The 16,064-nt window shown below is 36.3% G+C and overlaps 1 protein-coding gene and 1 long non-coding RNA gene across 2 annotated transcripts in view; both read right to left on the bottom strand.

The window, feature by feature from the left end:
* LOC114316240 (protein MICRORCHIDIA 6) overlaps positions 1–16,064 on the bottom strand; it is a 57,439-nt gene that overhangs the window by 10,673 nt on the left and 30,702 nt on the right. The window contains 9 exon segments of the mRNA XM_082922748.1: positions 874–985; positions 1,073–1,127; positions 1,578–1,625; positions 1,627–1,668; positions 2,206–2,349; positions 2,444–2,545; positions 2,639–2,737; positions 3,279–3,413; positions 4,088–4,166. Of these exon segments, the coding sequence (XP_082778874.1) occupies positions 874–985; positions 1,073–1,127; positions 1,578–1,625; positions 1,627–1,668; positions 2,206–2,349; positions 2,444–2,545; positions 2,639–2,737; positions 3,279–3,413; positions 4,088–4,166 (816 nt within the window).
* LOC145823214 (uncharacterized) lies at positions 4,531–5,008 on the bottom strand. Its single transcript, XR_014365483.1, has 3 exons — positions 4,928–5,008; positions 4,690–4,779; positions 4,531–4,608 (listed from the first exon to the last, which is right to left on the bottom strand). It is a non-coding gene; the product is annotated as an uncharacterized LOC145823214 (long non-coding RNA).

Genomic DNA, 16,064 nt, shown 5'->3' with positions numbered 1-16,064 from the left:
TTTTCATGATCGCACCAAACATATTGAGATTGATTGTCATTTTATTCGCCAGCATGTCACCTGTGGAACTGTTCATCTTCTTCCTATTGCCTCAGTCGATCAACCCGCTGATATCTTCACTAAAGCTCATCCTTCTGGCCGCTTTCATGATCTTGTTTCCAAACTCAACTTGGTTGATGCTTTCCCTCCTTGAGTTTGCGGGGGGATGTTAGTTTATTATTGTATCATGTTAGTGTTAGTTTTAGTTTATTATTGTATAAAGGTTAGTGTATATCTCAGTGCTATTAGAATATTCATGTTAGTGTTAGTCATCATGAATGTTCCCATTTACTTTCTTCTTTCGGTGCAAATTGATGGCACCCTATGTAGCTTTTCCTCTCTATAAAAGAGAGTGTAAATCTCCTAACAATACAAACAATAACTGAATAATTCAGTAGCTATTTCTCTCTCTCTCAATCCTCTATCACTCTCTCAAATTATTGTTTCATTGTAGCTATTTCTCTCTCTCTCAATCCTCTATCACTCTCTCAAATTATTGTTTCAAATATAAAGTGATGAATGATGATTAAAGTTTTACCACAATATTACTCGGTACTCTAATGTTGATAAAATATAAATATAAATCAGTTGAATTTATCGTTGCTGATAAAAACAAGAATCATTGAAATGCCTGTGATATTATCTAGCCATTAGAAACTAACCCAGCTAGCAAGCAACTCACCTACATTTGTCTTAATGTCATGAAATGATTGTTCAATTTGAAGTTTGAACAGAAACATCTGTGTTTGACTTTTCGTGGGATTAAATAATCTAAATTCACTTCCCATAATTTTCACTGGGATAAGGCTTAAAACCTTGCAAATGGAAGCTTACCAATATTCCAATGTCATCTCCTTTAATCGGGCTTCAAGCTTTTGAAAAAGGGAAGTCTTCTCAAAATCTTGCTTATTGAGAGTAGGCTCAGCAAAATTTGCTTCAAGAACACCTACAAAATACTATAACATCATTCATCAACTATCCACTAAAACTGAAAAACTTGATGTAACAAGATAAGTGGAGCAATGATTATCACCAACAATTCCTCTTCCACGACTGCTGGTTGTTTCCTTGACTACACGCCAAAATGGCTGCCATAGAAGATACTAATGAAAGTTAAGCACAAAAAACCTATTAAGTGCCCATTTGGGAACTTGGCCTTTTTAGTGGATTTTTGGCTTTTTAGCTTTTTTATGAGGCAAAAAAAGTTAATGTGTTTGGAATGGATTTTCTAGTTGAATAGATAGTTGTAAGGGGAAAAGCAATTGATTGATAAGTATGACGTGATGTTTTGCTAACGGGGTTAAATTTGTTGGCTTTTTGGCTTTTTTGCCAAAAAGCATTAAATAAATAAATAGCCATTGCTCCAGTGAAATAGAAAATGGAGCTCTCTACATTTTCAAGGATCTTCTTTTCCTTTTCCTTTCCCTCCATATACACCACATCAAACATGAAGAGGGTGCTATCGAGAAGAGTGATTCTGCTCTAATGAATCTTACAACTTATGAGATGATTTTAAGTTGTAAGAGAATATCCCTCACCAATATGAGACGGTTCTTATGGTAGACATTGAACCCATGTATATTTACCACGTGGAGCTTCCTTCAAAAACCCTATAGCAGTAACAACTGCCTGAAAATAAACCCAACAGGCATTGTGAGAGAAGGGGCTTCCGATTGAAACAATAGAGCATTAGATAATAAACAAGAACAGACTTATGTTAATAATAATAGTCAATCTAAAAGCCCACACTATGTCCAGTCTCTGCCAAATATTTTTAACAACCACAATTATTCAACAAAGCACGCATGTAGTGCATGAATTAAGGCAGGCATTTATAGAAAGTTTGAAACAGACGCAGTATTGTTCTCTATTTATATACCTATAGTCAAAATTAATGAATCGTTGAAACTAATTGATTCATTTAGTGTTCTTTCTTCTTGAAAGTAATATATTTAGAAAATATCACTGTTTACTTGAATTTGAAGGAAAACATGTTCCTGTAATTAATCAGCTTGTGAAGTCTTAATCAACTATACAGACGCAACCATTATACCATAAAACCATACAGGAAGCGGCTACAGCCAAGTGTGACAAATATGTAAAACAATTTATAAGATGCAAGTAGTGACAACTGTAATGGGCATTTGTAAACAAGCTAATACAAACCTCCATGTTCCCGCCATGAGACTTATACAATATAAACTCAGGAAATTTGAGATCATTGGCAATATTATGATGTTCAACAACTCGTCCCCGCAGAACTATTTTGAAGCTTTGAGGTGCCCGTAGGTACAAAATGGAAGAATATACCTGTGGATCTTGAAAAAGAACTTAATTTTAAAACTATGAAGGGAAGAAGAGACCACTCTATTAATCAACTTCATAATGTAAACTATAAATTTACACGGAGTGAATAATGGCAAAGGTTAGCAATATGCTGGTCAGAAACTTGATTTGGACGGCAACCAGTCTGATGCAGCTTTGGGTCTGCAATAACACGAATATCCTGCAACATGGTATTACTTACAAGTAGGCTACATGATAAATATAACTTAAAAGATCCAACAGAAAGGAGTAAGAGCAAAAGGATGAAAGGTACCTCCGCATCCAAATCAAAATCTAGTTCCATATCCCCATTGTCATTTAACCAAAGATTGTATATAACAATCTTTGTTCCATGATTCCCTATATCATCAAACTGCCCACCGGGGTTAATAAGGATATCAAATTGCACAGATTGAAGCTCGAAATGGTGGGAGAGATATAACAGATATTGATACATCAAGAAACATGAGAATTTCTGGCAGGTCCCTAATGGAAGTAGTTTCACGTTTAAAATTTATGTACATAACTAATAACATAAAAGTTCCATGTCTACAACAGGGAAGAAATTAGTGTAGGCACAAAAAACAAACAAATAAATAAGTAAAACAGAAAAAAAAAAAAAAAAAATACTTATTCTTATTTTAATAGTTCATATAAATCTTGAATGTTCATTTGAAAATTTCATATAGTCTTATCACACACATAATTAATTCAAATTTTTGACTTGAGAACCAAACCCCATCGCATTCTATATTTTCCGTCACTAAGCAAGGAGGCTAACAGACTTAACAACATCTCAATTATCATCAGCAAAAGCAGCATGCAAATGAGAAACTTGAAATGGTCGTCACTAATATTAATCCTATTATCATTATTACTGTAAAATTCTAGAGCCAAAGTGTTTTGAAGCTTACCTGCTTCAGCATTATTTCTTCTGTCGGATATGGAGACCACTGCAGTAGCACAGACAGATTAGATGAAAAATGTTCTTGTCCATAAGAAAGTATGGGTTCCAATTTTGTAGTTGATTCATTGAATCCATAATCCACCTGTAATAAGATTTCACAAAAATGCCTAACCATGAGAAGATAGGAAGTTGTAGGGTGACCCAAAGGAAAGCCAACAGTTAGTCAAGATAGATGGATCATGGACCATGTTTAAATAGACTCTTTGGATATCTGATGCAAGAATAAAGCGCGGGCCAGGAAAGCCCACTCATAATGTGAGGCAGAAAGCAAAGAATATATGAGTCTGTTTGTGGAATGTCGTCTAACTAATTTAATTTGGAAACAGGACCCAAAATTCTAACCAACCAAGATGAGACATCCAAACAGGTCATCAATGGCATGACTCAATTTCAGTTTCTCAAACAGTCATTGATGGATTATCATGAGACTACTAACCCAGTTCCTTTTTTTCTCAATAGTTGTTCGCACGTGCATTTATACCGTGACAACCAGATAGCAACACATTGCTAAGTTGCTGTCAGCCTATTATTTTTTATCTCCACAAGAGAACTACCCAAAAGGTGGTTTCAGGCATGTCTGCAAGCGTGCCAGATGTGTAACGGATGGATAAGGTAATTCATACACCCAATTTTCAATTCCAAGAATTAGCACAGATTTCTGCAATTATAGTCAGTTGGCAAAACATACATTGAAATAATCTTTAGGGGAAAGAAAAAGAAAAAGAAAGGGTACTTATAGTTAAATGTCCAACTCACCAGTGGTACTACTATTCTGTCATGACCTGTTTGTCTTAAAAATGTGTAAGAGAGGAGTCCAACGCTTTGAGTCAGTGTCCTGGTCATGAATACAATACCAATTTGAATGGAATTCCAAAGTCAACAAGACATAACCAAATAGCTTAAACAGAGATGACCAGAAACTTCTATATCGGGATTGATCAAAAGAGAAGTATTATCAACCTTAAGGAAGTTGAATACAAGAGCTATGGACCTATATAATAATCCTACTTTGATTACGTTATGGAACAAATACCAGTTCAAGAAATGAATCCAAATATCTACAATCGATGAATGATCACATTCTCATTATAGATTATTGTATCTCTTGTTCTCTTTTGGTATCTGAATAGATTATTATAAAATGAGTAATCTGACAAAAACAATTCAGACAGGTAAAAGAGTTATGTTCTTGTGCACAAACCTCTCCCTCAAGTGACAGGTAAACACAATAACATCTGCTCCAAGTCTCATAGAACTTGTCTTGAACCCATTTCCATCTGAAAGGCTAAAACCAACCAATTAGTACCAAAAGAAAGGAAAGCATGTTAAAGGTAAAGTAAACAATATAGTATCCATACATTGCCCAATGGCAGATTTCATTTTCTTATCTGAAAATCCAAAGCTCATACAACGCCTTATAGTTTCCGGATCCATTCCACCACCGTCGTCTTGTACAGAGCATGAAGAAATAGATAAACAAAAATTTAAAAACAAGAATTTTATCCTTGTTTATGAACAATAAACAAACTGGAAAGTTTCCAATATTATATTAACATCCAACTGTGATACTCGAGGAAGTTTCAAATGCATACTTACCTTGAATGAGCAAGGCTGGATTTCCATCCCGTGGATTTGTAGTCTTGTCTATAACAACGAAAGGAGCCCCGTTTTGAATCTATTCCACACAATGCACATCATTGAATAGTTATAAATCACCCTTGACCAGAATTGAATTGTGAACCATATGCTACAGCTTCTTTTCACATTAAAAAAGATAACATACTTGAGTTGTAATGTTCACATTAAAAAGAAAAAGGAAATGCAAATGAAAAGGGGAACCTAGCATTATGAAATGTATATCTTCAGAAGGAAAACATCTAAGAAAAGAGTGTAACCTGAAAAACTTTTAATACTCTATGTTCTAAATAAAACATATACAGTATAGTTTTCCAGGTTGATTCATATAGCCCAATGGGTTATTTTGACTTTCTTCCAATCTAAACATTTCAGTGAAATTCACTGACATAACTCAGTGAAATTTTAATAAAACAAATTCAGAGAAATTTGTTTAATTTTCTCTGCCTTTAATTAAGTAAAATTGGTGAAGTCATATGTATGTATTTATACTGTTTGTTTGTTTGTTTGGTACACTTAGTGAAATTTACTGAGACAACTCAATGAAATTTCAATAAAACAAACTCAGAGAAATTTGTTTAATTTTTTCTGTGATATTCAATTTTTTCTAAATTTCTCTAGTTTGAACTCAAAGAAATTTCAATTTTCTCTAGTTTGAACCCAGAGAAATTCTTTGGAAAGTCCCAAATTTCTCTGTAGAGAATTTCTCTGAAAGAATTTCTCTAGATTGATATTGAGGGATCTTAGACATTATGAAAATATTTAATGTCCTTTATGCTATAAAATCTTAATACCAGAGACCCTAGAAAAAAAACCCCAAAATTTAACTCATTAATTGAATTCATTTAATAATTATTTAAATAATAAAAAATATGTATACAAAATCAGATAAATATGTTATTTATATATTTAAAAAATATAAATATAAATAATAATTGATTATAGATAATACATTTATATAATAGTAGTGTTAGATATTATTATTTTAATAAAATATTTTTTCTTTTAGTATGATTATATATATAATTGTATAAATCAAAGTTTTAATTATAATTTTAGTCTTATATGTAAGTATAAATTTATAATTTTTTTGGCATGTTAAGACGCGTGAACAAATTCGAACTCGAGTCAAGTTGGTTTAAACTTGACTCGAGTTCGATTCATTAAATTTTTATTGAGGTCCAATTCGATTTTAAATTCGTTCAAATATTAATAAATAAGCCTAAACATATTAAAATTTTATTTGACTCATTTACAACTCTAGTGCTATGTATACAAAAAGAATCAAACAAATTATATGTATAAAAAGAATTAGACACAGAATGAATATAGATGTCTATAGATTTTGTATCCGATTCTTTCCGTGCAACATTTTGCTTTAATTTAGATAAAACCAATTTTATTACTTTTTTTTTAGATATAATGGAAAGTACAAACACAGGGCTAAACTTTTTCCTAGAAATGCCTAACACATCAGCTACAAGAAGTTCCGTATTTTAGCATTGAGATTATGATATCTTGAAAATTAATAAAAATATATAAAAAATATACTATTGAAAAAGTTGAATTGTATTCATTAATTATTTTATTATCATTATTATTTTGTGTGTGTCAAAACACTGGTTAGTATGACCATTTTTAATGGTTTACTTTATCCATCATCAAATTTAAATTTGACGATTTTTTTTTTTCTTTTTGCTCTTTCAATGGTTCATCAAATTCATCATTTTACTTTTTTTTTTTCCCATCAAATTGAGGATGCTTTGTGACTTTCATCAAATTACCACCGGATGACCACCTCAAGATAAAAATTTGTGAAAAATTTACACTGGCTGGTCGACTAGCTAGACATCCGCCCGATCGACCCCTTGGATGACCGCCTAAAGGCAAAAATTTATGAAAAATTTACGCTAGCCAATCGATCGGCTAGACATTCGCCTGGTCGACTGGTGTTCTGATGAAATTTCAAAAACTTCCGTTGGAACACTTGATATCAAATAGTCCTTTTACTCAAATTTTCACTTAAATTTGATGAAAAATTTGATACACCAGTGAAAATGCTCTAAGATGTTCACATGAACACGATCAAATTTTATAATATTATAATAATTATATTTTATTTATTATAAGCTCATTATATTAGTAATGAGTTGTGTCATACCGTGAATTAAACTCATATATATAATATATTTTTTATTAAGTTTAATAATTAAAATGTTATATTTTTTTATCAATTAAAAATAAAAAATAAATTTTAAATTTAAATTAATAAAATTAAAAATTCATTTATTATTTTGTTACCAGATTCAAAATCATCTCTCAATTTTTGTTTTTTTTAATCATAAAGACTAGCGGTGGTAATTTAGACTGCGATCTCCCGCCAGAGGGCCGTAGCATAACCTGCTCAGCCTATACATGGCTCCATTTGCGTTGCTCTCCCCATTTTGTTTGGCCTCCACTGCAAGTCGAAGCTTATTATTGCTTTGCGAGGTGACCCTTTCTCTCTCTCTCTAGATTGATTTGAATCTACGAACTTCGAGAAGAGAAACTCTTTGCTAGCTTTAATGGATATGCATATACTTTAATACAAATTATGAGGTATATACATGTTTGATCTGATGAATCGAGAAATTCTACATCGTTTCTTCATATTTTCAATCGCTTATACACTTGAAAATCTGTTCGAATTGGCGTTGACATCATTGCCATTGGCAATACAGTTTGATCTCGAGATCAAACAACTTACAAACACTTTCTAAAACGGTTAAGAGAACGTGAATCGGAATCCACAACGCATTTGCAACAAATCTATTTGAGTTCGTAGTTTGAGAGTTCTAGAGGTCCTTCAGTTTCAAATTCGTGATTATTGTAGCCAATTCAGTGAATTATGACTCGAAGAAGCAGATCTTCGTGAATTCTGTAGTCTATTTGATCTATGATTCATTATAAACAGCGAGTTTCTGTCTCTGATTTCACTTATTTTCGAGGAAAAACGGACACGAATTTTGTCTTCATAGCGTAATGAACCTTATCACTACAAGAAAAAACACCTTTGGCGACTAAAACGCCAAAAGTCCGTTTTTAGTCATCAAAAGTCGACTTTTTATTTTTCCCGACTAATTTTTTTAGTCGCTGGTTTTGTCGCGTATAGATGGTCGGCAGAGGTATTGGCGACTAAAACTTTTTTAGTCGCCAAAAAGCAGCTCTTTCGCGACCAACATTTTAGTCGCCAATAGTGATTTACACTTTTCAAAATCATACATTTAGCGACTAATCTTTTAGTTGCCAATACTCACTGAATCGCCGACTAATCCATTTAGTCACCAAAAATAAAGACTTTTGGCAACAAATAATTTTAGTCGCCAAAGGTGCTTCCGTGAAAAAAAAAAATTACCAACTTTCTTGTTTTTTCTGAAATTCGAACCACGAACCTTCTACTTTGTAGACTTTTACCAAAACACTCCCTCCACTATGCCACCACAAGATCACATTAATATATATGCAATATATATTATTTATATAGTATATGGACTCGTATTAATTTAAAACTATATATATAAATATAATTATTTTTATTCAATATTAATTTATGTAAAAAATAAATTAATTATTAAAAAAAAAGGAGCCACTTTTGGCGACTAAAGTTTTTTTTAGTCGCCAAAAACCTTAGTTTTGGCTATTACCAATAATTTAGTCGCTAAAAAAATTAATTTTCGTCTAAAAATAACCACTTTCGGCGACTAAACTGATTTTTAGTCGCCAAAACCGCCACTTTTGCCAACTAAACTCAATTTTAGTCGCCAATTGTCCACTTTTAGCTACTAAAAATTTTTTAGTAGCCAAAAACCTTTACATTTGGCTACAACATTTTTTTTGTCGGTAAAACACCTACAATCGGCGACCAAACCATTTTTTAGTCCCCAAAGCCTATACTTTTGGCTACTAATCTTTTTAGTCGCCAAAAACCTTCACCTTTGGCTACTAAAATTGTTTTAGTCGCTAAAACCCATGGAATCAGCGACTAATCTGATTTTTAGTCGCCAATAAGTACACATTTGACTACTAAACTGTTTTAGTCGCCAAAAATCTTCACTTTTGGCTACTAATTCAATTTTAGTCGCCAATTGTCCTATTTTCAGCGACGAAATTTACATTTTTGGTCGCCAAAACTGCTTTTTGTTGTAGTGTATGTAGATCTTGGCAGCATTTTCTAAGTAAAATTAATGCGTAATGGAACAGATTTTGTTAGCTCAGTTAGAATGTTGATGAGGCTTTACAAGTTTTACGCTCCTCGCAATATTTTTGAATTTTTCTCACTGGTTTTGGGAACTCAGTTAGAATGTTGAGGAGGCTTTACAAGTTTTACGCTCCTTGCAATATTTTCTAATTTTTCTCACTGGTTTTGGGCGTAAAGGACTTTTGATTGGATCAATACTATCAACTATTAGTTAATTTTGAGAATTTTGACTTCTGATTTGTTTCTATGTGCATAGTGGAAATAATATGTAAGAATCAGATGTTATGTAGTTTATCTTACTTTTGCATAGATTTTTACTCTTGGAATGCATGAATATAGATTGTTACACTTTGAATGTTTGAAGCTGTCATGTGCTTCTTTCTAAACAGTTTCTATTGTTTTGTTTTTTGGTTGATGTTTCCTCACTTCTTTTCTACATCAAATATTTTCAGTCCCTCAGTCTAGGATCAATGTCAGTTATAGTTAAAATGCAACTGACAGTTTCTATGTCAATGATCAAAGCTTAGTTTTCATGGATTGCTTTGATCCTTTTCTATATTATGTGTTTTTGAAGTGATTATCCTATAGTATTTACTGTTATATATTAAATGAACACAAGCTTAAGATAAATAGATTTTCTCTTTTTGTTTCCTCAGTTGATTGATAAACGAGCTCGATTATGGATCCATATGCACTGAAATTCGTTTCAGATTTACCTGTTCCTTTCCGTTCAATTTTCGGTTTCAGGTAATTTAGTTAAATTGGTATTGGAATTTGATGGTTGACCATTATGTTGGAGTCATGATTTATATGTAGTGTCACGACCCGCTCCCCGTACTCAAGGATTAAGCATCGTGATGGCCAGTAACTGAGGTTGCCTACGGCCAATTCATAAACAAATCAAATAACGCGAGCGGAAGTAATATTTAAATAAGGGTACCAAAATAACCATTGGAGCTTCTATTTTTATTACAAAATATATTGACCAAAAATGCCAATATTTATATATAAAAATGTTATAAAAGTGTTGTGTGTGTCTATTCCGCAGCCTCGCGTCTAAGACTTTCCAGAAGCTATTTCTGAATTGCATGTTTCTTGAAAATTGGTAAAAAACTATAAGCACATGGTAAAGTGAGAAATATTATACCAAGAGTATAAGGGACACGAAATAACCATAGATAGTTAATTAGGCCAAAACATTTAAGATAACTTAATCGGAACAAATAATCAGTTGAGTAGCAGAAACTGAAATACATAGATTATGTAAGTAAATAGCCATAACCACGGTACAGAACAGAACAGAGGTCACAGAAGTGACAGTCAGAACAGAGGTACGGATTCAAGAGGTGGCTCGTATGGATTCTAGAGGTGACTCCCACAATAGTGTAGCACTTAGTTCCGCACAGCACTTTGGTCCACACAGAACAGAGGTACGAATTCAAGAGGTGGCTCGTACGGATTCTAGAGGTGGCTCCCACAATAGTGTAGCACTTAGTTCCGCACAAAACAGAGGTCAATGGATCAGAGGGCCACAAAGTAACCAAACAGAGGCCAGTGGTTATTTAAGTCCCCCAAGGCGTGGGACTCTCGTGGTGGTACTTACAAAACATAATTTTATATAAGGTCATAGCCAAATATTCTTTAAAATATAAACAGACATATCTATGGATTTCCTTTTAAGGAAATAGGGTTCAGAAGATAAATCACGTAACTGAAACCTTTATAAAACATAACTTTTATTAAAAACATAACTTGTGTAAAACAGATTTTGGTAAGTCAAAACATACGTAAAATATATTTTGGTAACTCAAGATATAATATAACTCACCTTAACTTTAATAGCTTACTCTTTCTTTTCACTATCAAAGACCCTCTCACCTTCTACTATTTCTTCCTTTCTTTTCTTTTTCTTTCTTTTCTTTCTCTCTTCCTTCCGTTTTCTTTCCAGGTGCCTCCGTATTTATAGGGGAAAAGGCGCTACGTGGCAGATTCAATAATAATTATATAGATTGGTTCTTATCCTTATCCTTAATAGATATTTAAGATAATTATTTTTTGACCCAATATTTTAATATAATTATATAAGTAAATTAATTCTTAATTAAATTACACATTATCACATACTAACAGAAAATTGATAATTTATTTTATTATTATGTCCATTATTATTATTATTATTTATATTTTGACCCCTAAACTTTTAATAATTATATTATTTTATAAAATTACGCATAATATTATATAATAAATTATATATTTTTCGAACTGAGATTAAATAATAATAGTATAAATTCTACAGAATAATTAAAAATCTAATTTGTTACATGTAGAATTTATTTACAATTTTTTTTTTCTTATTTATATGAGAGATTGAGATTTCAAATGTGGTTATTGCTTTTGACCAAAATATTTGTGGGGATATATTTTCTGAGTCCCAACACGTGGCCAAGGTGACGTCGACGTGTTAGCCGAGGTGCCACGTGTCCAGGTCATGACGCCGAGGTAATCTCGGCAAGGCCGAGGTTATCTCCGAAGATATTGGAATCCGAGATAAGCGGATAAGGGACAAGAGTCCTAGAATAAGGAAGGACTATAACATGGATAAGGATAACACTCTTAGGGAGTTTATCTTTATCTCTTGGAGAGTCTAAGATAAGCACTGAGTAAGAGTCTATTGAAGCTAAGCTTCTAGTGGGACAAGGATTGAGTTAACAATAAAAGAGAGGCACCCCCGATGGTTCCAAGGTACGCAATTTATATTCAGTACAGTGAGTTTAGCACTATTGATTATCTTTGAGAGATATACTGACTTGATCGTCGGAGTGCCCCCGGGTGAACGAACCACCACCGGAATCTTCTCTTTCTGTTACAGGTCAACCAGGAGTCATCTATTCTGTCAGTACTTTCCAGCTGAATAACTAAGTTGGCAGTATGATCGGAAAATCACTCACACAATTTGGAGCCGTCCGTGGGTAAGAAAGGAGAGTAGATGGCTAGTGACGGATAGAAGGAAAAGATTGGGGACGACACTCCTGCTGGGAGTGGCAGACCTGTCGACCTTGACATCGAAGGAGACAATCGCAACACGAAAACTCGTAACCAGAATCACAGCAAGAAAAACGTCGGCCAGGATGGCGACGTACCAAAGAAGCCAAATCGAAGTGGGTACTACAATGAGGATGACCTCTAGGTATAGAAGGACAGATGCCTGCAGAGGGACGAAGAGGTAAAAGAGATGGCAAACAAATTGGCAGACCGCAACCGGTCGTCAATTTTATGATGCAAAATAATGTCATGCAGCCACCATACCCGCTGTAGGACACGCCGATTTCAGCAGCCAATGCCCAGAAGGGAGGGCAGAAGACAATCCCAATAGCCCCTCAACACACCAGAAGCGAAAAACACTCTCATCGGCCTTTCAGGGAGGTCAGGCGAGGAGAGAAGAGTCGCGGAGGAAGCATCGCGCCAAAGAGGCAGACCCCAAAGAACATCAGCATGTTCAGGGGCAGGCACTCTGCTTCGACACAACTCATGGAAAAAGATCGAAAAGGACACACCATGAAGCTGAGAGTAGTATGCCGAAAAGACTGAAATCAGGAGATAGCCGAGCTCTTGGGCGGAGCAAAGAAGACTTGAGAGATTACCTCAAGAGAAAGCAGCAGAATGCCGATGCTGAGGTAACTTCCCTTGATAAACCGAGAACACCATTCTCAGTGGAGTTAGACAAATTTGAGGCGCCGAAGAGATTCAGTATGTCGAGGTTCCAAATATACGATGGTAAGTCAGATCGCAACTTTCATGTTGGGTTATACCTAAACTCAATGGCGTTATATAGTGGGAACAAGTCGTTGCTCTGCAAAGTGTTCCCCTCATCTTTTGGGGAGATTGCATCAGATTAGTTCCACAAATTACCAAAGGGAAGCGTAAAAACTTGGGAAGGCCTGGCCGAGATGTTTGTGACCAGGTTCGTGACAAACAAACTGCAGCCATTGAGGGTGGACGCATTGATGGCCCTGAAGATCAGTAAGGATGAAGGCCTTAGGGCCTATGCAAAAAGATACTATGAGGTGTTCAACCGAATACCAGAATGTAATCAAGAGGTGACGGTCATATCTTTCAAGAACGGCCTAAAAGATGACTGCCCACTACGAAAATCTTTGGTAAAGACATTGCCAAAAAGAATGGAAGAGCTCATGGCAAGGATCGAGAAGTATGCCAGAGCCGAGGAAGATACATCGGGGACAAGGGAGACAAAGCAAGATAAGGGAAATGGCTCGCCGAAGCGAGGCCGAGGTAACAATGGATCGAGCAAGCAAGAGATAGAACTGAGAGCTACACAGGCAGTGACAACTGTGTTCCAAATCCCAATTCACAAAGTCTTGGATCAAATTCGGAATCAACCCTATTTTAGAACACCAGCAAAGGCACCAGGAGAATTCATGGGAAGAAACCTTGGCAGGCATTGTGCTTACCACAATGAAAACGGGAATATGACTCAGGGCTGCAGAGCCCTGAAAACACACTTGGAAGACCTGGTGAGGCAAGGCCATCTGAGAGACCTTGTCGATGAGGCCAGAACAAGGGAAGAACAGGCAAGATTACCTCAAGCGACAGCGGCTCCACCTCCCCCAGCACAGCAACCCCAAGCAGGAAGACCTCGGGTAATTAATGTAATTCACTCGAAGGTCAGCGAAAACGAGATCAGGGGGGAGACCCAGAAAGTGAAGCATTTACAGCATGTCTACCAAGTTAGGGAGAAGAGACATCGGGCAGAGGAATGCCAAGGACCAGTAGTGTCCTTTTCTGAAGCCGACCTTAAGATGGTGCAGCACCCGCATAATGATGCCTTGGTAGTATCCTTCCAAGTTAGGGAATGCTAAGTAAAGCGTACCCTGATTGACCAAGGCAGCTCTTGTGACATCATGTACGTCCGATGTTACAAGAAGCTTAGCCTTCACCCAGACGATATGGAGCAATCCAATAGCCCAATGGTCGGGTTCAATGGAACGCCGACATGGCCACTAGGAACAACCAGCTTGGAGGTGCAGGCAAGCACCAGGAAGATAACAACAGAGTTCACCGTAATTGACACACCCTCCCCTTACAACATCATTTTGGGAAGACCATGGTTGCATGCAATAAGGGCTGTTTCCTCAACTTTGCATCAACTATTGCGGTTCCCAACAGAGCATGGAATTGAGGAGGTCAGAGGAGATCAGCTGCAGGCAAAGAATTGCTCCATAGCAGCAATGAAATCCACCTGCAGGATAAGAGAACCAGAGAAGGTAGAGATCGAAGACGAAGACGTGGAGGTCTTAGAGGATGTTAGCAAGGAGCCAGCCGAGAAGAGTGAAGAAGCACTGAAGAAAATCCTCGTCCAGGAAAAGGATAAAGAACGCTTCTTTCTTCTCGGCTTGGGCTTAGCTGAAGAAGAAGAAAAAGAGTTGGAAGCTTTTTTTAGAGCAAATATTGAAGTGTTTGCTTGGACACCTTATGAGATGCCTGGCATTGACCCCGAGGTCACTTGCCATAAACTGAATGTTGATAGGTCGGCAAAACCAGTGATCCAACAAGCAAGAAGACCGACGTTGATACACATCGAAGCAGTAGAAGAGGAAGTAGATAGACTTCTGGAGGCCAGGGCCATTCGAGAGGTAAATTACCCGACATGGTTATCAAACACAGTGGTGGTGAAAAAAAAGAACGGTAAATGGAGGGTCTGCGTGAACTTTACCAGCCTGAACAAGGCCTGTCCCAAAAACAGTTTTCCCCTACCCAAGATTGACCAACTGGTAGACGCCACTTCGGGGCATGGAAGGATGAGCTTCCTGGATGCCTACAGGGGATACCATCAGATAGCCATGTGTTCCCTAGATGAGGAGAAGACTGCATTTATTGCCCCAAAAGGTCTGTACTGCTACAAAGTGATGCCTTTTGGGTTGAAAAAAGCAAGAGCAACTTACCAAAGACTGGTAATCAAGATGTTCAAACACCTAATTGGCAGAACGATGGAAGTTTACATCGATGACATGGTCGTGAAGACCAAGGAACCTAAAGGTCATCTGGCCGACCTGAAAGTAGTCTTTGACATCCTTAAAACATATCGGCTCCGACTCAATGCAGCGAAATGTGCATTTGGAGTGGGATCTAGTAAGTTTTTAGGATACCTGGTGACTAGAAGGGGCATTGAGACCAGCCCAGATCAGATTAAGGCCATCTTGGAATTGAAGAGCCGGACGTCAGCAAAATAGGTACAAATGTTGACTAGAAGGGCCGCAGCCCTGAATAGGTTCATAAGCAGAAGCTCAGACAAGTGCAAACCTTTCTTCAACTTAGTGAAGAAAGCCACAGATTTTTTATGGACAGAAGAATGCGAGGTCGCCTTAGCTGACCTGAAGAAATATTTTACCAAAGCTTTAGTTCTTTCAAATCCAGAACCTGGAGAAGAGTTGTTTCTGTACTTAGCAGTCTCAGAACATGCAGTAAGCGCAGTGGTAATCCGAGAAGAAAAATGGGAGCAAAAGGCTATTTACTATGTAAGCAAAACCCTGGCCGATGCAGAAACAAGGTATCTACCCTTAGAAAAATTAGCACTGGCTCTAGTAATGGCTTCAAAGAACCTAAACCATTACTTCCAGGACCATAAAATTGTGGTGCTAACAGAACACCCCTTGAAGTCTTTGCTACAACAAGGAGCCTTGACAGGAAGAATAGCCAAATGGGCAGTGGCCTTGGGACAGTATGACTTGGAGTACAGACCCAGAACAGCAATCAAAGGCCAAGTTTTGGCCTACTTCGTGGCCGAGTTCACACCAGAATCCATCGCACATCGGGCTCCGTTGAGCCGAGGTGAACGATGTC

The sequence above is a fragment of the Camellia sinensis genome, chromosome 4 (genome assembly GCF_055761805.1).
Source record: "Camellia sinensis isolate YWXY chromosome 4, ASM5576180v1, whole genome shotgun sequence".
Lineage (NCBI taxonomy): Eukaryota > Viridiplantae > Streptophyta > Magnoliopsida > Ericales > Theaceae > Camellia > Camellia sinensis.
This window is presented reverse-complemented; position numbering and strand designations above follow the sequence as displayed.